Here is a 22,885-nt window from a genome sequence, read left to right as displayed (position 1 = left end):
AAAGGCCACAGCGTCTCTTGAATGAGCAAACAAAAGGCTGAGCTTCAAATGATTTTTTTTTTTTCCTTTAAAAATTCGATCATGTCACTTCTTTGTGTAAAAAGGTCTAGCAGTTTCCTCTTTCCAATAATACAAGAGTCCAAACTTAGTCTGGTAATTCAGAACCTTCACATTTACTCCATGCTCATATTTGTGTGGCTTCTTCTTAATTCCCCACTTTATAGTTTATGCTCACAACTTTAAACCTATTTTCCCTCAAACACATAAAACCCTTTCACATGTATGTGTTTCTGCACGAGCTTATTCTGTCTCCTAAAAATGGTGTTGCTCCCTCTCTGCCTAGTGAACTACTCATTCTTCAAAACCCAGTTCAAAGCAATATCCTCTGTGTGGTTTTCTGTGAAACTTCATCATTCCTGCTTTTGTACTCTCATCATATGCTCTTTGTGTTTTCATGCCAGAAAGCTGCCCAGTGTATTATGTACTTTCTTGCTCACTTTCTACAGAAAACCTGAAGCTTAGTCCTGATAATTCCACTTTTATGATATTTTTTACATCCTTTTCCTTGTTTTATTTTACTTTATTAATTCAGACCTTCATAACTTAACCCTGGAAATAGCTCTGAGTTGATTTCCCCAAACCCCTGTCCTTTCTTCACTCCAAATGGTCATTTACATTACTGCTAGACTAGCAATTCCCTTGTCTTATTCCAAAAGGATATTTTGGCACCAGATTTCTTTATGGTTCTATATATTTTGCAGGTAAGAGTGATATGAAGGCAAACTACAGTTATATTTAAAAACACTTAGAAACAAGCTATTCTTTCTTTTGGAAATAACATTATGATTCTCAAAGTTGATTGTAAAAAGAATGCTGAATCTCTGTAGTATATAGTTTTGGGTAAGTCTGAGAAATAGTACAATGAAAAAAATGAAAGATAAAAAACAATTTAAGGGTAAAAGTCAAATGGTACAAATATAAAATGGATAGCATTTTACCATACATAAATTAAAGAAAAATCCTATTAGGATTATGTAGATAATAATCTATCCTTGAATCAATAATTCAATGAATGTCTTGGTTAAAAAAGGGAAAGCTATAGGGTCACAATATTTTGTTACCCCTTCTATTATAGTTAGTAATGCAGAAGCTTACTGAAGTTAAGGAAACTGTATTAATGGCCCATTTCTAGTTAGAGGCACCAATTAATGTGGACATGAGATGGTGAGGGATGATCTAGTAGTATAAAAGAGAGTATGGTGACCATTATCCTTCACCCAAAACAGGGCGTTAGATTAATTGTTTGATATGCTGCTGCTGCTAAGTCGCTTCAGTCGTGTCCGACTCTGTGCGACCCCATAGACGGTAGCCCACCAGGCTCCCCCGTCCCTGGGATTCTCCAGGCAAGAACACTGGAGTGGGTTGCCATTTCCTTCTCCAATGCATGAAAGTGAAAAGTGAAAGTGAAGTCGCTCAGTCATGTCCGACCCTTAGCGACCCCATGGACTGCAGCCTACCAGGCTCCTCCGTCCATGGGAGTTTCCCGGCAAGAGTACTGGAGTGGGGTGCCATTTCCTTCTCCGATTGTTTGATATAATGCTTACTAAACTTTGGCATTTCCTTTTAAAGTGAGCTAGAAAACCACATTATACAAATTTGTTTCTAATCAAAAGTAAGTGTGTGTGTGTATGTATGTATATATATATATATATAAAAGTAGGTATATACATATACTTTTTTAAAATTTTTTGCTGCACTGTGCAACATATGGGGTCTTAGTTCTCTCACCAGGGATCAAACCTGTGCTCCTTTTAGGAAGTGTGGAGTCTTAACCACTGGCCCACCAGGAAGTCCCTATATTTTTATTTTATCTATGTGTGTATGTATGTATAAATAGATATTGTAAGAACTTATAAGTTGCAATTATCATTAGTGTCTCTGTGCACTAATTCTGGATTTGTATCAATGCTTGCTATGCTAAAGCCCGCTTTACAGTTAGCCAAGATTTTCAACTTTTCTGAGATTTTGTGTCAGCTGTCACAGCCAATACGAGAGATGACAAAAATGGCAGGCAAGGACCTAACACTCTACTGGGAAAAGGAGACCCTAAACAAATTAATAAGCACCAGGGTAATTTTAGACTGTGATAAGCACTCGGAAGACTATGCGATAGGCTATAAGGGCTGGTGGGTCCTCTTTAAAATAAGATGGCCAGGGAAGACTTCTGCAAAAGTGACATTTGAAAGAGCTTGAAATTTAAGGAGCTGGCTCTTCGAAGAGTCACAGGAAGGGAGAACCCAGCTAAAGAAATGTGAGTGTAAATGTCCTGCAGTAGGGAATAACTTGGCAAGTTCATGAGACAGAAAGAAGTCAGTATGACTGGAGAGAGTGAGCACATGAAGAGGAGATAAGGGCCAGATCACAGAAGGCCTTGCCAGTCTTATAAGAAGTTTTGATTTCATTCTTAGTTCAAAGGGATGACGTTAGGAGGTTTTAGACAGGGAGGGGTATGATTTACTTTATGTTTTTAAAAGATCCAATTGATGTGAGGAAGAATTATAAAGGGGCAAGACTGAAAGCAGGAAGACAGATTAAGAAGGTACTAAAGTGGTCCTCTCTGATGTCTCAGACGGTAAGAATCCATCTGCAATGTGGAAGATTCAGGTTCAATCCCTGGGTTAGGAAGATCCCCTGGAGAAGGGAATGGCTACCCACTCCAGTGTTCTTGCCTAGAGAATTCCATGGACAGAGGAGTCCATGGCATTACAAACAGTCAGACATGACTGAGAGACTAACACTTTCACTCACTTTCAAGGTGGTCCAGAGGGGGATGATGGTGGTGTAGCCATGAGTAGAGTATAAATGAATAGAAGGTGTAAAATCAAAATATGAAAATTCATATTCAATGAATATTAATACAGTTGGTCTTGGAAAAAGTCACACAAACATAATCTCAAATTTTGCTTTTTATATCTAACTTTACATTAGATGCCAGCAATAAATAAATTGTGTAATCCAAGGAGCATATAAAAATAACCACTTAAGCCCAATAAAATATTAGGGCATACTTGACAGCTTTTAGTTCAAGATTTCAGACATTTTCTTACCTCAGGGAGACCCTCAATGAAAGAGTGGATGTTTGCTGCGTTTGCTACTTCTTTTATCTCATTCAGTGACACAACACGGCTGTTATCACCATAGGCAATGTTCTCAGCAATGCTACAGTTGAAGAGCACAGGTTCTTGAGAAACGATTGCTATCTGGGAACGGAGCCACTGTACGTTCAATTCCTTTGCGTCCACACCATCAAATAGCTGCCAAAAGCAGAATGGAGAATGGTATGTGAAGATCCAACAACTGTATCATGTTACAGTTCACTGTATTCAAACATATACAAATCATAATAAGAAGGTTAGGAATTCAAGCTGTTTCATAGCATAAATATTACCCAAGAAGGGCTCATAAATCATATGTTGTATAGAAGCAGACAGCATGTATTAACAACTAACTGAAGTACCAACTCTTAAACTTACTTGACATTTCTGGGAGTGGCTATATGTTCTAGAGACCTGCCCAGAGTTTAGAATGAAGTCTGGTGTTCTGTGCTAAAGTCAGATGAAAAATGACCAACCTCCACTGTAAAGGACCCTGCTTTATTAAAGCATAGTGATGTAACAAAACTCAACTGACATCTGATGAGCATAAGCATACCTACTATGTGATGAGGACTCTTCAGGCACTGGGGGAAGAGTAATAAATAAGACAAAGGTCTTACCCTCCTGTAGATTATATTGTAGTGTAGAGAGGCAGATAATAAGCACACTAACAAACAACAACATCAGAAAAAGAAAGTGTCATGAAACAAGATAATGGGATAGAGAGTGACTAAGAATGTGCTAAGGATTTGGGAAGGGGACAGGTGAATGCATTATATTCTATCTAAGAAGTCCCGTCTAAGGAAGTAGCATTTTTAAACTGAGATATGAATGATGAGAAACTGTTGGCAAAGAAGTTATAGTAAGAACATTTTGATCAGGGGAATAGCAAGAACAATGTGTGTTCAGAGAACACTGTGTATTTAAAGAACATAAAGAAGTCAGTGAGACTGATACACAGTGTATAATGAGGTAGGAGTGATAGGAGAGGAGTTTGGAGGGAGAGGCAGGGGCTAGATCACAAAGGACCTTGATATGATAGTATAGACTCTCGTTTATTCTAACTATGATAGAAAATCATTGGAGAGTTTAAAAGAAGGAGTGTGCTATGCTATATCGGAGAAGGCAATGGCACCCCACTCCAGTACTTTTGCCTGGAAAATCCCATGGGTGGAGGAGCCTGGTAGGCTGCAGACCCATGGGGTCGCTAGGAGTCGGACACGACTGAGCGACTTCACTTTCACTTTTCCCTTTCATGCACTGGAGAAGGAAATGGCAACCCACTCCAGTATTCTTGCCTGGAGAATCCCAGGGACGGCGGAGCCTGGTGGGCTGCCGTCAATGGGGTCGCACAGAGTCGGACACAACTGAAGCGACTTAGCAGCAGCAGCTATGCTATATGCAAACAGCCGAGTGTTACCTAATTTTGGTACTCATTGTTAACTCATTGTTTTCTTTGAAGGCAGCCATTTTGGACTGTTCCATTTTGCAAATAATCTTTGAGACTGTGATGGGCAAAAGACTGTAAATTGCAGCAGAATGATGACTAACATGACAATCTTTGACTTTATGGGCTTCTTGTTTTTTGCAGCAGTTGGGGAAGGCAGAACAGGAAGTTGTCTTTGTGTGTTTGTAATGTGGTGATGTTTGAAGGGACAGAATAGTTGAAAATCTGAATATAAGTTAGAGTAAGAAAAGTGCCAGGTAAGAAAAACCATCCTTGGAGTTCAAAGGAGGGAGAGGTTGCATTTCTTTTTTGAGATCAGGATGCAGAACTTAATGGAGCTGATTCAAAAGAGCTCTAATCATGCCTATGGTTTAGAGAATTGTGGTGTGGAGATGGCCAGAGTGAATAGCAGGAAGCCGAACTTAAGCCCAGGGGAATGTTTAAGAACAGCCCCACTAACCTCCAGATAAGTTGTATTTGAATTCAGTCTTACCACTTGTCCTTTCACTGGGTCATAAAATCTCTGCAGAAGTTGGACAGAAGTGCTTTTCCCACAGCCACTGCTTCCAACGAATGCTACTGTCTTCCCTTTCTCAATACTGAGGGATAAACTGCGAAGGATTAGGACATCTGGGCGACTTGGATAGAAGAAAGAGACTTCTCGGAACTCTATATTCCCTTCACATATGTCCTGTGAAAGAAAGTTGGCAGTGTTTAGAAGGATGACTTAGAAGGTCTGTAACAAATAGCAGCACACTGGCTGAGTGCTTTCTGAAAACTGTGTATGTTTCCACAACCATTTTAATTTTAAACATCATGTTCCTCTCTGTCGAGTTGCTGACTGCACATTGTTGTTGTTCAGTCACTAAGTTTTGTCCAAATCTTTGCGACCCTATGGACTGCAGCATGCCAGGCCTCCCTGTCCTTCACTATATCCTTGAGTTTGCTCAAACTTATGTCCACTGAGTCGGTGATGCCATTCAACCATTTCATCCTCTGTTGGCCCCTTCTCTTGCCCTCAAACTTTCCCAGCATCAGGGTCTTTTCCAGTGAGTCGACCCTTCACATCAGGTGTCCAAAGTTTCAGCTTCAGCATCAGTACTTTCTGTCATTTTGGTTGAGATTTTTAATCTGTAGTTTTTGTGGTCTTAATTCTCAGACTTCCTAAAAACACTAGTTTCCTTTGGCTTCAGTACCCAGTCACAGTCTGATCTGCAGAAGAGCTGTTTGACCACCTGCTCTAAATAAATACATCTTGTAAAAAAATTAGTTTGTGCTTTACAGATATTATTTGTGCTCTATAGGTATTATTGCTTAACTCAGAATAGCTGGAGCCCTCATGTATCTATATATCAATGTTGTTTTTATAAGTTGGACCATGATTTACAGTTTATATACATCTCTTTTAAATTCAGATTTATCTTTGTTAATTGTTCTTTTGGCAGTGACATTTGCCTAAAAATTTATTTTTCTCTTTATGCTTCAATCTCTTTAGTGGTTGATAATTTGTAAACCAATATTGATGTATATCATAAGTATGATGTTTATAAAAGACTTTCCAGAACAATCACTAAACAATGATTAACTTTATATATTTGGTTCGTAAGATTTTAGGTTCTTTTGAATTCCATGTTTGCCCTCAATCAAATGCATTTTAACTAGTGAGGTTTAATAATCATGCTCAGCATATTCTGAGCCCAGTATATAGGTAGGAGGCAGGGGTAGCTGGAGGGGAGGAGTGTCAAAAAATATTTGACAATGAAATTATTCTGTTGTCAAAGGAAAGAAATATTAACTTGTGGTTAAGTATTTTAGAATTAGAAAAAAAAATCCTGAAATGATATGTGCCAAAATATTAAGTTTAACAGCAGCTTATTTTTAGCTTTTTCAATGCTTTTTGTTTTGCCCATTACAGCACATGAATATTATTTGCAAAAAAAAATGTTTTAAAAAACCTTAGAGAGTGCAATTATTTCTGTATGCTCTGATGCCTTTTGGAAAGGCATAGAGAGATATTCTAGACTTCCTGACTTTAATACATTTAAAATTTTACTCTTACTATTTTAAACATTTGTAATGGAAAAATTTCAAACATCTATAAAAGTAGAGAGAATAACATCTAATGGACTGCTTGCATGTATGCCTATCTCCCAACCTCAGTAATTATCGTTGTTTGCCAATTTTGTTTTATCCGACTTTAATTTTTTAAAGCATAGAGAGTGGGCTTCCCTGGTGGCTCAGTAGTAAAGCATCCACCTGCCAATGCAGAAGACAGACTTGATTCCTGATCTGGGAAGATCCCATATGCCACAGAACAACTGAGCCTGTGTGCCACAACTATTGAGCCTGTGCTCTAGAGCCCGGGAACAGCAACTACTGAAGCCTGCTCAACCTAGAGCCTGTGCTCTTCAATAAGAGAAGCCACCACAAGAAGAAGCCTGCGTACCGCAACTAGAGAGAAGCCCCTGCCCACCACAACTAGAGAAAAGGCAGCATAGCAACAAAGACCCAGCACAGCCAAAAATAAATGAATAAAAATTAAAATAAAAAAATAAAGCACAGGGAGTGATAGAAGTACGTGTATATTAAATAAAATAAAGATTAAATAACTTAATTTTATAGTCTTTATAACAAACATTTCCAAATTCTATCCCTTTGATATAGTTCTATGGGGATGTTTATCAGTGAGATGCTCAATCCCTCTACTGTAACATTTAGAAAGAAGTGACTAGTAATATTACTAAATATCTAAATCCTAAGATTTAAAAATTTTCCTACATTACTTTTCAAAAGACAAGTATGAAATTTTATTGTGACACTCGTGTATCTTAAAGCATTCTATTTTGAGAATGTCATGATCGTTTTATTTCTAACAACTAGCATTTCTTTTAATAATTATGAAGTTCTAGTGATAATGTACTATTTTAAGCTATCATACATATAAATCTACTGTTAAAATTCTAGAGGGAAATACATTTAAATGAAAATTTTAAGTGTATACCTAATAGTTATTCTTTTAAATTTAAAATGTATAGAAAAGCTGAATATATATTTAATGTATATATCTTTTAGAGCTTGTGACTAAATGTGTGCATGTGTTTTAATATTAATAATTTAATATAGTTCCCATTTCCGCTCTTCTGCTTGCACATATATTTTCCATGAAAAATGATGTCTGAAGTAGCAGGATACTATTTACTTTGCATATGTTATCAGAGAAAAAAAAGAATAAATCTTAATGCAAAGCTTTATCCAATACTAAAACTTTTGCAGTCTAAATAAAATCAAATGTATAAATCAATCCTGTGCTCAAGAACATTCTCATGGCATCAGGCAAATAAACCAGAAGTGCATATTTTTTAATATAAAATCTGTATATTTTAGTAGGAGAGGTGAAAATTTGATTAAGACAAGATCCTCTTTCTCCTTTTGTAATCATAACAGTTATTTATACAAGCTTTTAATTCTTTACAGCACTCATGTGCAGTTATCAAATAATGCCTTCATTTAAGTCTAATTAGAGAGCATGCATATGAAGAATTAATAATAAGTGGACATTTAAAATCATAGTTGTGCTTACTGTTTTTTTCCCTTCTTGACTACAGCTCTCTATAGTTGGTTTCTTTTCCAACAAAGCAAACAGATGTGCAGCCCCAGATTTGGCTCTCGAATATTCAGGTGCCAAAACAAGTGTTTCTCCAATGGCCATAGCTCCATATGCAATTGCAGTAAAAACTCTATCAAAAGATAAAGCATTTGAATCTCAGTTAGGTCTATTTTCAAATAAGAGCTCTAAAAGTGAAGGAAAAATCAGGCACTGGAATATAATCTTTTGACCCAGATAAAGCCATTAATGCTCAAGGCCCAACAATGATATAGCTCTTTTGTAATTTCCTACCACATATTGATTATCCCTTTCCTATACAACAAAATAACTTTGGAGCTCAGATAATCTTAAAAATTTCTCTTCCAATTAGAAAGACAGAGCAAAGCCTCTAACTAGTGAATATAAAACTTCTTAGCTTCCTTGATATAAGGATCATTTGCTTGGAGATTTGACAGAAAATTCAACTAACAATGGGAAGAATGGACTCTCCAGTAGTGAGGTCTGAATTTACGCAGTAGATATGAATGGGTTTTTTTTTCCCTTTTTTTTGCATATAATGTAGTTAGAACAGATAACTGATGCCAGATGATTGGTTATCTGCCTGAAGTGCTAACAGGATTTAAAGAGAGCAAAGCATGGAGATTGGGCTTTGTTAAGATCCTAAAAACAATATATGAGTAAAATACAGTTTAGCCAGACTGGAAGAAGTGCTATGATCTTTGGTCTGCTACAGATTATGATCTCAGTTTTAAAACATATTAATTCTAAAATGGTAAGTATGCAGATGATAGCACACAGGAGAATAGTCACAGAAATGTAGCATAATACGTGGTCATGGTTAAATAGTTTTCCTCTCATTTTTCATTTTAGTCATGAAAACACATTACTGGAATGAGAAATACTGCATCTCAGTGGCAGAGCTAAAGGTGTAATTCAGCTAACAGTTATATAAGTTTCACTGGAAATATTTAAACATTAGGCAATAAAAGGACGCATAGAACCCAATTGCTTGTTTGCCGTGCTGGATCATAGCAAGGTAAACAAAAACACACTGCTCTCCTCATGAATTTCTCCAGACATGGGATCTATCAAGGGGTGGATTTTGATGCAATCTCTTCAGCAACATAGACTTCAGATCTTGAACACTGTTTTCTTTATAAAGGTCGAACACCATATAAAATATATAAACTACTGGTTTACTGGGATGTGTGATGCTAAAATTTTGTAGTCACTAGCTCTGTGATGTCAAGGCATTTTTAGTACTAATATTTACTGAAATTATTTAGAGCTCAAAATGCCATTCAAAATACTTAATACTCAGCTATAAATATCAGAAGTGAGTACTGAATTTAGGTAACACATGAGAGTAGGCTTCTCAGAACAACTAAGAACATACCTTAGGATCTGAAATGTGCCAGAATATCTTACTGTCCAAAAATTTGTGTAATTAAAAGTCAATTTAATTATTTGGCATAAGTGTACCAAGGCTAATGTCTTTGTTAGGTCGCCCATAAAATGAAATTTACTGAGAAGGGGAGAAGGGAAAACAAAGATGCAAAATAGATCAAGAAGAAAAGTTTTAGTAAGAAGGAGAGCACCAGCTGAAAGATCTGATGCAGTCTTTATTGTGTTTATGTTGAGGGGAGGCTAAATGGGATGGGGATTGATGTTGATGAGGATTAGATTGAGGAAACTAACTTTGTGGTGATGGGACTGTCTAGGGGTTTCAGTTCAGTTCACTTCAGTCGCTCAGTCGTGTCTGACTCTTTGCAACCTCATGAACTGCAGAACGCCAGGCCTCCCTGTCCATTGCCAACTCCGGGAGTTTACTCAAACTCATGTCCATTGAGTCGGTGATGCCATCCAACCATCTCATCCTTTGTCGTCCCCTTCTCCTCCTGCCTTCAGTCTTTCCCAGCATCAGGGTCTTTTCCAGTGAGTCGGTTCTTCGCATCAGGTGGCCAAAGCATTGAAGTTTCAGCTTCAGCATCAGTCCTTCCAATGAATATTCAGGGCTGATTTTCTTTAGGATGGACAGGTTGGATCTCCTTGCAGTCCAACAGACTCTCAAGAGTCTTCTCTAACACCACAGTTCAAAAACATCAATTCTTCGGCGCTCAGCTTTCTTTATAGTCCAACTCTTACATCCATACATGACTACTGAAAAAAACCATAGCTTTGACTAGATGGACCTTTGTTGGCAAAGTAATGTCTCTGCTCTTTAATATGCTGTCTAGGTTGATTATAACTCTTCTTCCAAGGAGCAAGCGTCGTTTAATTTCATGGCTGCAGTCACCATCTGCAGTGATTTTGGAGCCCCAAAAATAAAGTCTAGGGGTTTAGTCAGGGACATTATTCTCCCTTATAGTTTTCTCCCAGTGGGTGCTGTATAAAGACACCAAAGCTACGGAATCTGTCCTAACCTCATCCGGCCCAATTAGATAGAATGAACTAAAGTGCAATTCACTTCCACTTAAGTATTTATTGCACAATAACCAGTGCGCTAACTCCATGAGAGTGTTAAATCTCTTCAAATTGGTCCCAGCTCCTGGAGGCCTCTGAAGCAAGAGCTTACTCCAGGGAATGTTCAGGCCGACTTCCCATGCCAATATTGGTCATGGGAATTTCACCCATTTAGGATATATAAAGAGGAGTAATTTGCTATGATGACAAATGTTTTAAAGTCACCAGTAACACATTCATCAAAGTATTAATCTATGATAGACACTTATATAGCCTCTTCATGCCTAAATAAGATTACAAGAAACAGTGCACGGTTCAGAAAGGATTTGCATGTAGAAAAAATTCTTGAGCCACAAATATGTAAGGGAAGAATTCAAAAACCTAAAATTTAACTTCCATAACTTTCTTAAATTTAAATTGTCCATGGGAGAAGAAATCTCATCTATAGCTTATCCTTACATGGATTTACTCTGAATTTATACTGCTTTACTGATTTTATAGCAAAAATCTCTGGGTTGTCTAGAGTTGAGGAAAGAGAATATTGAGCAGGAAGAGATCTGGAGAGGGTTTTCATGTGCTGAGCTTCTTTCCTAGTTATATGGATTCTTCATGGGTGCATGGGGCCATTGTCATTGCAGCCTTGCTACAATGATCCTTTCAAGCATTTCCAAGCAATGGAGAAATCTCCTTGCCCATCATTGCTGCTGAAATGGAATTCAAATTTTTAAAAGATCTTTTGACTAGGAACAACAATAAAAAAGCATAGAAATGAACAATCCTGGTTTTAATACAATTGCTCCAAATAGAAATATCTAGCATAGTAACTAGTTTATGTCTGTATGTCTCCCCTTAACCCTACTCCCATATCCAGTTTGTATACCTTTGGCAACTTACTTCAAGAGGAAGTATACTAGGGAGTTCTGAGACTGGCTCTGAAGCCAGACCAGTGGGACTACATCCAAACTCCATCCTTTATGTACTAGCTCTGTGACCCTCTGCATGTTCTTTGTGCTTCTGCTTCTGCATGACAATCGGAGATAAAAAGACTATCTGCATCTTACAGGATTGTTGTGAGAATTGAATATGTTAATAATGTAAAGTGTTTAGTATAGTGCTCAGTGAATGTTTAAGTTGTTATTCCTCTCACAGAACTGAAAGTTAATGGGACACTTCCTGTTGGAAAATAAGCTCACACATTTCTATGGATGTCGATTAGCACAGCTAACCACAACTTCTGAAGTCCCTACCCACTAAGTTTCTGTTTTTGAATTGGAAGATAAAGTATCTTTCCTCACACAGGTGGCCATTACAATTATTCCTATACTCATACTCTTTCTCCCTGCATCCAGGTAACAATACAAAGATTCTTTTCTTTTTACTATAAATCCCTTTCTCAGCAGAAGGAGAAAGAAAATATACAACTTATATTTATTTGTTTCTTTAGGTTTTATAGAATATTTTCATATATATGATACCATTTGATCACTTAGGAGTAAGGTAGGAAAATTTATCCCTTTTTAATAAATCAGGAGACTCTTAACTCAGAGAAATAAGCAATTTGCCCAGAATCACATAGCTATGAAAACTTTAGGCCTGGAACTTGAACTTCCTTGTTTACTGTATTTTCCCTTCTACAGTGCTCCTTTCAGTGGAAAGCTGACCTGAACTGTGTCCTGCATGTTGGGGTTTGTTACCACTTGTTTCCCATTTTAGAATCTTCAGACAACCTTAGATATCAAATCTCCCTTGATTTGTCTCCTTTAGATCCCTTCAATGCTTGATCCCTCTATCTGGTCTCCTTATCTTGTCCTCCTCTCTTCTGGATAATGTCTGGGGAGAAGCTGGGAGGCTGTCATGGCAGTAAACACTGAAAGAAGACTTTCCTGCTTTCCTTGTTTTGGCTAATCAAGGTCGTTTTCCTAACTATCAATATAATGTTAACACAGTTCCACAGCTGCCTGGCTTACCAGAGCGAAGATAATAGTGAGGATCTAGCTTGCTTTCTGTGCTTGTGCTCAGTTGCTAAGTCATGTCTGACTCTCTGTGACCCCACGGACTGTTGCCCACCAGGCTTCTCTGTCCATGAGATTTTCCAGGCAAGAAAACTGGTGTGGGTTGCCATTTCCTCCTCCAGTAAATCTTCCCGACCCAGGGATCAAACCTGTGTCTCCTGCATTGCCAGGCAAATTCTTTACCACTGAGCTGCTGCTGCTAAGTCACTTCAGTTGTGTCTGACTCTGTGCAACCCCATAGACGGCAGCCCACCAGGCTCCCCCGTCCCTGGGATTCTCCAGGCAAGAACACTGGAGTGGGCTGCCATTTCCTTCTCCAGTGCATGAAAGTGAAAAGTGAAAGTGAAGTCACTCTTACCACTGAGCTACCTGGGTTTGAATATTCAAAGTCCAATATGATTTCCTGTCACGAACTGTATTTGGATTTTTGGAGGACTAGGCCAAAATACATATGCTGCTTGGCTCTGCTTGTCAGGCAGTTTTCCAAGCTGTGGCTTTTATCATTATACTGAAGGTGTTATGCCTTGATTCTTTCTTACCCATCTGCTCTACTTAGCTTCCTGCTAATATGCATAGCATAGAAGGAAGAAACAGAGAGAGGCAAGTTCTGAAGTCGGACTATGAAGAGTTACAGAAACCTCTGCTGGGCACTAAGGTTTCTGGATTATATTGCACAAGGCAAGTCAGCTAGAAACTAACCTAAAGACACTAAAATTCAGACAGAATAAACTTATGTTGTATTTCTCAAAGTGTACATTTATATTAGAGTAAAGCCAAAGTGTTAAAAGGACTAACAGAGGCAGAAGTGGAGAGTTTTACTACACATATGTGTAATGAAAACCTAAGCAAGAGATTTTTCTAAATGCTTATGCAATGGCTGCAAGGCAACAGAGTGAAAGTTATCACCTTTTAAAAAAATGCTCATTTCAGAGAAACTTCTACGATAACAGAGACAGCTTCTACTATAAGAAATCTGTATGACCATTTTTTTTTTTTAAGAAGAAAAAGCTAAGGTTGATAGTAGCTTTGCTGATAAAGTAATATTCTGAGCACATCAAGGAATTCTGCTGATAAGACTCCCTTTGTGTATCTCCTTTTATAAGTGAAGTGAAAGTCGCTCAGTCATGTTTGACTCTTTGTGACCCCATGGACTGTAGCCTGCCAGGCTCTGTCCATGGAATTCTCCAGGCCAGAATACTAGAGTGGGTAGCCATTCCCTTCTCCAGGGGACCTTCCCAACCCAAGGATCAAACCTGGGTCTCTTGCATTGCAGGCAGATTCTTTGCCATCTGAGCCACCAGGGAAGCCTTTTACAAGGCACATTGTCATTTCTGAAAGAGAGACAGCTTACCCATCCTGGTAGCTATAAATCATGAAAATACATTCACATTTTATAGAGTGAATAAAACATTTTTATTTTATACAATAAACTAAAATATGAATTTCCCAATTTTTAGATAATTCTAGGAAAGTTTCTGAAATGATGAAAAGAAAACTTTAAGGTTTTAAGGAGCTATGGAGAGCAGCCTGGGACTCGGTCCCTATATTCATATTTCTTAAATAGTGATCTTATCTCAGAATAATCTGAATGTTTGGTAAAATGTAGGTTCCTGGCGCTACACCAGATCTCTGGATTAGATCTGTGGGGTGAGCTCCAAATACCTTCATTTTTAACCAGTTTTTCGATTAACCAATCAGGAAATCACTGATTTAGAAAACAGCACAAAGTTCTTTTTACCTAAAGAGGGTTCTAGTAGGAAGTGGTTACCTTTGTAAAATCTTTCATTCACTTAGCTGATGAGATAGAAAGCTGTCCTGCTCTGAAAAGTGCAGCCTCCTTTAAGCTAGGTATAATTTAATGTTGATAAAGGGACACTCATGACATGATCATGGTAGTCAGAGACCACTTTGGATTTCCAAGAAAGCTGAAGATTTTGCTATTGAAGACAAATCTCATCTGTTCACATTTTGCATAGTCCCATTCCCATATTTTTCAGAGCCCGTCTCCTAGGTCCACACTATAAAAGTATCAGTATCCTTGGTCTGTTTGTGGTCTGGTTGAAGGAAACAAATCAAAAGTGATACTAGTGCTCCTAGTTCAGATAGTTTCTTATTTCATCCTTCCCTCAGGACACTGGGAAATACCAATGTGACACTGTTCATTAATCAGTGCTCTCATGTTAATAGTGTTACATATATTCCGACAGCTAAAAAGTTTATTTTATGTCTCCAGAAATTATCCTTTTTAATGAGTTTAATAAAAAAAAATTCAGGAAATGTGGTAGGCCAGCAGGAGGAGGAGCTTTTGTATGGGGGCCTTTTGATTCTCCTACTTTTTAGGGCCATAAAATAACATTAAGCAAGTCCCTTGTTCCATTTATGGTAATCACTAGCCCAATTCTAGATATTTAAATGTTCAGAAAACTACATAAGAATTTAAAAATAATAATTTTATAGAAATATTCTATGCAAATTTGTCACAGAGTTAGTAATAATAATAACTAATGACTAATAATAACAAATGTCTACTAAGCGAACCCTCTAGCATCTTGAATCATGAACTTGAATCTGTGCTCTGCCACTTACCGATTAAGTGACTTTGGCCAAGTTAGGTAACCTCCTTGAGTCTTAATTTTCCCCCCCTGTAAAATGGGAATCATAACATTTCACAGGGCAGTTGAGAAGATTAAACAAATAGTATATTACAAATCCTTAATACTGAATAAGGACTCAATCAAGTTTGTTGTTACTGTGATTATCATATGAAACAGAATGGCTGGCAGTCTTGAGAGGCCCCATTCAAGAAATATCTTGCCTGATGTCATTTGCAGGCATGATAGTAGTGGCGTGATTTTGAGGTTATATCATTGTTTAAGAAGATTCTTTGCTTAGTTTTAATCCAAACAAATCACAGAGCAGCTCTAAGTGTTTATAGCAATGACATTTATGATACAGATTAGTAACATTCTGACATTTTAGGGAGACTTAAGAAGCTCAGAATTAATACTCAAAATTAATTTTTCTAATTTCAGAAGTTGAATTTTTCTAATTTCTATTTGTATGAAGTAAAGAAATTCATAACTATGTGAACAGAGTTTCAGACAGAAGCACCAACAAATGCTTTGGGAAGAGGCAGCCTCATTGGGATGCCATAATCAATTCTCAGTGTGACTTTTCTGAGGAGAAATACTCGTTTACACGTGTTTCTTCTGGAGTGTTTGCTTAGCAAGGAACTCACCTCACTGACTTACAATCATACTTGTTAAAGCCATCTCTACCTGGAGAGATGATGGATAACAAGAAGACATATTTTACCCTACATTCCCACATCTAGTAAACTGAAGTAGTAAGTGATTCATTTGAGAGTTTAATTCAGAGTACCTGTGTTGGAGAAGGAAATGGCAACCACTCCAGTATTCTTGCCTGGAGAATCCCATGGACAGAGAAGCCTGGCAGGCTACAGTCCATAGGGTCACAGAGAGTCAGACACGACTGAAGCAACAGCACACACACATACACCTGTGTTATATCAGTATTTTACTGACTTGACTGTACTTATTAAATAACAATTTTTAAAAAAATTTCCCAGTATGTCTTTTGCACATGTATTATTTAAATGATAATGCACTCTAAACTAGACATCTTTCTGGTTACTTTAAGTACATAACCCATTTACAGAGTTTATATATCTGTACGACTTACATGAACATGCCCTCTGGGGTCATTCGTCCTGCTTGAATTAAGTAAGTTCCAAATCGAAATCCCACTGCATAGGCAAAATATATGAAGGCATGGCTGAATGCATAACAGATTCCAATGATCTGTGCTTTCTTCAAGGTATTTCTGAAATGCACAAAATTTACCAGATAATGGGGCATGAGGTATAGCAAGGTTTTTTAAATAAATGTAGAGTAATGAATATAGAAAACAAGATACATTATTATTTAGAATTTTAGAGAATTGTTTCTAAGAATTAAAAAAGAATTTACCTTTTTAACTACTAGGAATTATTACAGAGAAAACAACAGAAATAATGATTTTCCATATAGCCATATGTCTCTATAGTTCGATGTAAAAAAACTGACTCTAGTATTTTCAAATGAATGGGCAAGGTTTGTTAAAGAAGACCTAATGAAAGAGTTAAAGAGATTTGGCTTAAAAATATTTTCTATCCTAATCTTGCACTAAGAGAATAAATGGTGGAAATTAAAGAGCAGTACTAACCAAAGAAGCATGAGTGTGAAAGAATACAAAGCTGTCTTTCTGATAAAGTAAGGAGGACTAGTTTAAAATTAAAAAAGTGATCACATTTGATGTGTATATATTTGTTTTAAAATGTGAACTATTTTAGAGATTCAAAATAAAGGGCTAAGCAATATTATTTTCTTTCTTAAATATGTTATTTCCTCAACCTTGTTTCATGGAAATAATAAAATGCTCACTCAGTTATAGTTCATGGCAATGTGAGAGGACCTAAAACATATGTTCTAAATGTGCTTACTCTCAACTCCTCTTTCTAGTCTCCTCTTGGTGGACTTATGTGAGAAATTCTGATATGCCATTATTAGCAATGATTCCAGAGCAAATGAATTGGCAGGCAAACCACTGCAGTCACCCAGGAGTACCACCTTTATAGGAACAAACTATAGTTAATACAGCCAGTATGAATCTACAATCACCTGTGCTGAGTCTGAAGCGTCTCCTCATACATTTGCTCAAAGGCTTTTTCTCTTGTTAATGACATTATAGTACGTATATTCTCCACAGCTTCAGTTGCTATCTTATAAAACAAGATAATAAAAGAGAAATAAAATTAGTAGTGGTTAAACTTCTGATTGTGAATTACAGTCACACTGAAGACATGTTAAGTACATCAAGTCAATAGGTTTTTCTGATGAGTTTTCTTAGCTTCCTTTTTCTTTCCCCAAAATAAGATTGTTGTTGTTTAGTTGCTAAGTTGTGTCTGACTCTTTTTGCAATCCCATGGACAAAATAAGATAAGAAAGTAATATATCAGGATAATATACTCAAGGAAAATTCCTTTCAAAAAGATTTGGTCCACTAATGTAAATTTAGCCTTCTTTAAGTCTTCATTGAATTTCTATTTAAACTAGTTCCATAAGCAGAGGGATCAAATATTAGTGAACATTATATCCATATGTAACTATGCAAAGGAGCTGTCTTATGAATTATGAGCTAATTCAAGAAAAAGACAGCAGAGAGAATCAAATAAATAATTATTTTATTGTAGTACAGAAATGCAAATAGCAACCCAAGGGCTTAGGAACACTGCCATAAAGTAACACGGAGTGTGGCTTTTCAATTCTGTATAAGACATTTTATGGCTATTTTTCATTTTGATTTCTGTAACCTTAAAAGGATATTTATTTATTCAATTATTTGCTGCACCGCACAGCACATAGGATCTTAGTTCTCCAACCAGGTATCGAAGCTGTGCTCCCTGCAATGAAGCATGGATTTTTAACCACTAGATTGCCAGAGATATCCCTTAAGAACGATATTTAGTTTAAATATATTAATGCTTCTTCATAGTTACATAGTTTTCAAAAAGAAGAGGTATCAAAAATGGAGGAGACTTTTGGCTTAGAATAATTTGGACATGAGGACACATGTTGATCTGAAAGAGAAATTTCCTGCTTTCACAGTCTGTTTCCAGACTGGCAGAGTGGACTGTGGAACAGATGAAGACCTAGGTAGACACTCAAGGTTGTTTGAAGGGGAACTTGGGTTATGGGAGAGAATTGGATATCTAGACCATGGTCAGGACACCTGGATTCTGCTGTAAATTCTCGTAATTTCAAAAGAAACTCAAAGAAACCTCCATTTGTAATATTTTGTAGTACATAAGGAAAATGGATAAGAATGCTGAAATCTTGAGGAAAATAAAGAGAAATGAACACAAAATCTTGGGTTCACTTTTCACAATGGAGAAAGGACTAATAACAGAACCTTAGAAAATGACCTTTGTTTTTTAAACTAATATGGTCATTTTAAATCTGAAAAATAAAACATTTGATGATTTGTCCAAATCTATACATGCAACCAAAGAAGGACCAATATGTTTTACTGGTCCATATTCTAAGTTTTGGTGTTTGGTAAAGTGACAGATTAAAAAACCAGTGGGAAAAGGACACATTGCCTATTTGATTGGAATTATTAATTGTATAGTCTGAGGTTACTCTAATAATGCAAAAAGGAAAAATCAAAGATTTTTGATTTATAACTAAAGCTCATGACATAAAAATTAAGATGAGTAAAATATAATTAATTAGGGCCAGATTAACTTGGAAGTAGTGCTAATTTGCAAACACACAGAGGGCTGAACAAAATTTCAGCCCTATGATGCAAATACATGCTAAACAGTTCAGTCTTTTTGCTCAAGTAGACATTCTAAAGGTCCTTATCTAGTGCAGGAAAGGTGGAAAGGTCATGAAAACCAGATTTATTTGAGTCTTGTGCTTCACTGGATCCCTATTCGTGAATATTCATACTATATCTAATATGATACAGTCACTGTGATTCAGACCATAAAGATATTAAAATCATTTTCATACTCAGGCATGTTCACCAACTTTGATATAAACCTTTAATACTATATCTTGGGCTGGATGGCCAAGAGAAGACTTGACATTTACATGATGCAGCTTCCTAAAGTCATGAGAAACAGGTTTTGGACCTCTACTGAGATGAAAACCAAGGATAGAAGGTCCCCAAAAGCAAACAAAAAAAAAAGTTGACTATCCTCTAAGGGATCGGCAACAGCCTCAGAAAGTAATATACCACCTGCAACTGGAGAAAAGGGTGGATAGAAGATGGATAGAAACTCAACAGGGATGTTACGTAAGAGATTCCTACTTTGGGTTAGTGGCTGGATCAAATGACATCTCTTTCAATTCTTAGATATTATAGTACTACATTTCCAATATTTCCCTAAAGCTCTACTACAATGCGGAGAAGGCAATGGCACCCCACTCCGGTACTCTTGCCTGGAAAATCCCATGGGTGGAGGAGCCTGGTAGGCTGCAGACCCATGGGGTCGCTAGGAGTCCGACACGACTGAGCGACTTCACTTTCACGTTTCCCTTTCATGCACTGGAGAAGGAAATGGCAACCCACTCCAGTATTCTTGCCTGGAGAATCCCAGGGATGGAGAAGCCTGGTGGGCTGCTGTCTATGGGGTCGCACAGAGTCGGACATGACTGAAGCGACTTAGCAGCAGCAGCTACTACAATGATGATTGTTATGAATATGACTGATCCTGGGAAAGTTACATGTGGGTTTAGTTGCTACGTCATGTCCGACCCTTGCAACCTCATGGACTGTAGCCCGCCAGGCTCCTCTGTCCATGAGATTTTCCAGGCAAGAATAGTGGAGTGGGTTGCCATTTCCTTCTCCAGGGGATCTTCCCATCCCAGGTTTAACCCTGGTCTCCTGCATTGCAGGCAGATTCTTTACTGACTGAGGTACCAGGGAAGAAAGTTATATATGTCAAAGCATTTGCTAGGTAAATACATTGTTCATTTTGATCAGTATAAAGTTTTGTTTTAGGCACTCCCAATAGCAGTACCTTGCCCTGCATTTAGTAAATAGTATATTCCCTCTTTATTTTGAAAAATGAAATACCTGTAATTATTCAAGAAATTTAATTATTCAATAATTAGAGAATGGGTAATCACAATGTTAACAAATTCCCCCCAAATTTGCTAATGGTAATAATGACTGACATTATTGAGTGCTTACTACCTTCCAGATACTATTGCATATACCTAATAAGACTATTTTCTGTAAAACTCATAAAGATCTATAAGTGGATAGTATTTTATTTCTACTTTACAAAGGAAAAAAATTGAAGTCCAGAAATGTTGATATAACTTGCTCATATCACACATTTGTTAGTGATAGAATCTGGATTCTAATTCAGCCAATTTGACTGCATAGCCCATGCTCTAAATTATGTACACTGCTATTGCTATGACATATCTATACCCATCCTAAACTGATTTGTATGGATTTCAATACATATACACCACTTTACAGATTCTTAAGAAAGGAAGTTAATGTTAAAGATGGAATCTCTTACTGATTTTCTCTTAAAATGTTATGATGGTAACAATGTCTTTATTTTACCTTTCCAGCACGCATAAGTTCTTGCTTATCCTTGTTGGCAAATCCAGTCATTGCTGCTGTTTCAATCATTCCTGTGACAGCAAGTACTGGAGCAATACTCAGAATCAACAGTGTCATCTCCCATCCGTATATGAAGGAAATGATAACTGAAAGTCCCATATTAATTGCATTTTGTGTTAAGACACCAACCCTTGAACCTGTTGCCTATAATCAGACATAAATTGGGGAAAAGCCAGTTAATTTTAAGTTTATAAGAATTTCTATGATAGTTTCTTGCAAAATAAGTTTTTTTTTGGATTTATACATAGATTTTTATTTTGAATATATTCCATAACATCTTACAGAAAACCCAAATGAACTTTTGGGTCAACCTAATAATTAGAGATTTTTTTTTTTAGTCCCTCAGTTGTGTCTGGCTGTGACCCCATAGACTATAGCCTGCCAGACTCCTCTATCCATGGAATTCTACAGGTAAGAATATTGGAGTAGGTAGCCATTACAGATTCTTAACCATCTAAAACACCAGAGAAGTCCATTTAAAGACTAAATAATACTTAGAGTTTAAAAATGTGCTCTACTATGGGGTCACTATGTTTTATTTGTATGCCTTATGTCCAATATTATTTTCCTTTGAATTGTTCCTATTATTCTTTGAATATATTATTGCTTTCTGATACAAAAATATTTTCTAGGCCCTACACCTTAAATTTTTCATTTCTTCAAGGAGTCTGAGTTCCTATTAGTGGAGGATGTTATTTAGAAGTCAATATATAGTGCTAGCTGTGTTCATTATCAGTGGAATGTTAGTGGATATAACTGGGGAGTGTGTGTGTGTGTGTGTGTGTGTGTGTGTATGTGTGTAGATGCATGCACATATTGAAATCTATATTTATTTCTCTATTTACATTTCTTGAAATCCATGGGTTTATATCAATACATCCAGTTCCAATTAAAAAAATACAAGGTTATTATTTCTGGCTTTCTCCCTTCTAATATTTGTTATCCACTTCTTCAATAGTAAGAAACCTAGCTCCCATTTTCTTTCATAGAATTTCATGATCAGTCTCTCTGTTATCATGCAGATTATGACCCATCTGCTATCATGACCCCTGTCTCTGCCCAGGAGGCATACCCTCTCCCCTGCACGCTCTGGCTTTGCTTTCCTGCATGAGGCTGGTGCCTCATATGAATGCCCAACTCACCATATGTGGTCTCCAAAACCCAGTCCTGCCCCTTCCTCTTACACTGAAAAAGGGCTGGTACTCTTAGCTACTGTACTATAGTAGTGCAGAATTGAATGAGGATATTCACTGAAGTATATCCTTTGTATATAATATCTTCCCTTTTCTGCACTTTATAACAATTTCACTCAGCACAGTTCTACAGAGGCAACATCAATACAGAAAAGGAGTTGGAAACATTATGGTATAAGATAATGTAAAAGAAATTTGGGGAAAAAACTTAAAATAGATAGAAATATTTTCCTCACTGTTTTATGAGAGCTACATGTCTTGAAATTTTAAGCTCCTTTATGCTGATATGAAAAAATGAAACCCCTATTTACCTAGAAACATAGCTACAATCAACTAAGATATCAATTCACTTTTTAGAACATATGTTTTGCTCTGATCATGAAAACATTGTCATTGGAAAAGGTCTAAATAATGTTTAAAATGACATCCTTCCAGACATAAATACATACACATTGAGATTAGGATTATTGTGTGTATTCAGCATTGTATCCTGCTTTTCCCCCTTTATATTACGCTGCAAGCTTTTTCGTGGGTCATTAAATAGTCTTCAAAAATTTTTTAGTAGATTGCTTTCAATTTTTCACTACTAAAAACAAAGACGTAATGAGCATCTTTGTGCAAAATCTTTGTGCTCATCTTTTATTTCCTGATGTTAAATTCCTAGCCTGGAATTATATGTTAAAGGGTATATACCCTTTCATTCTTCATAGATATTGTCAAATTGCTTCTCTAAAAAATGATATCACTATTCACTGACATACCCCCCCAAATTAGTATCATCATTAAAATAACATTAATGA

At 36.8% G+C, this 22,885-nt stretch overlaps 1 protein-coding gene across 4 annotated transcripts in view; it reads right to left on the bottom strand.

Annotated features, from left to right (window-relative positions):
* The window catches only part of ABCB5 (ATP binding cassette subfamily B member 5), a 144,023-nt gene that overhangs the window by 10,165 nt on the left and 110,973 nt on the right, over positions 1-22,885 (bottom strand). For all 4 annotated transcript variants that reach the window (XR_014067562.1, XR_014067563.1, XM_081536770.1 and 1 more), the window contains 6 exons: positions 20,833-21,036; positions 17,364-17,464; positions 16,387-16,527; positions 8,183-8,339; positions 5,096-5,293; positions 3,108-3,314 (listed from right to left, as the gene is read on the bottom strand). Coding sequence is in view for 2 of the 4 variants with exons in the window: in XM_081536770.1 (XP_081392896.1) it covers positions 3,108-3,314; positions 5,096-5,293; positions 8,183-8,339; positions 16,387-16,527; positions 17,364-17,464; positions 20,833-21,036 (1,008 nt within the window). In the remaining 2 variants the exon portion in view is untranslated. The remainder of the gene's footprint in view (positions 1-3,107; positions 3,315-5,095; positions 5,294-8,182; positions 8,340-16,386; positions 16,528-17,363; positions 17,465-20,832; positions 21,037-22,885) is intronic.

The sequence above is a fragment of the Giraffa tippelskirchi genome, chromosome 10 (genome assembly GCF_054371585.1).
Source record: "Giraffa tippelskirchi isolate mGirTip1 chromosome 10, T2T-mGirTip1v1.2.pri, whole genome shotgun sequence".
Lineage (NCBI taxonomy): Eukaryota > Metazoa > Chordata > Mammalia > Artiodactyla > Giraffidae > Giraffa > Giraffa tippelskirchi.
Note: the sequence above shows the minus strand (reverse complement) of the source record. Positions and strands in the feature narration are given on the sequence as shown.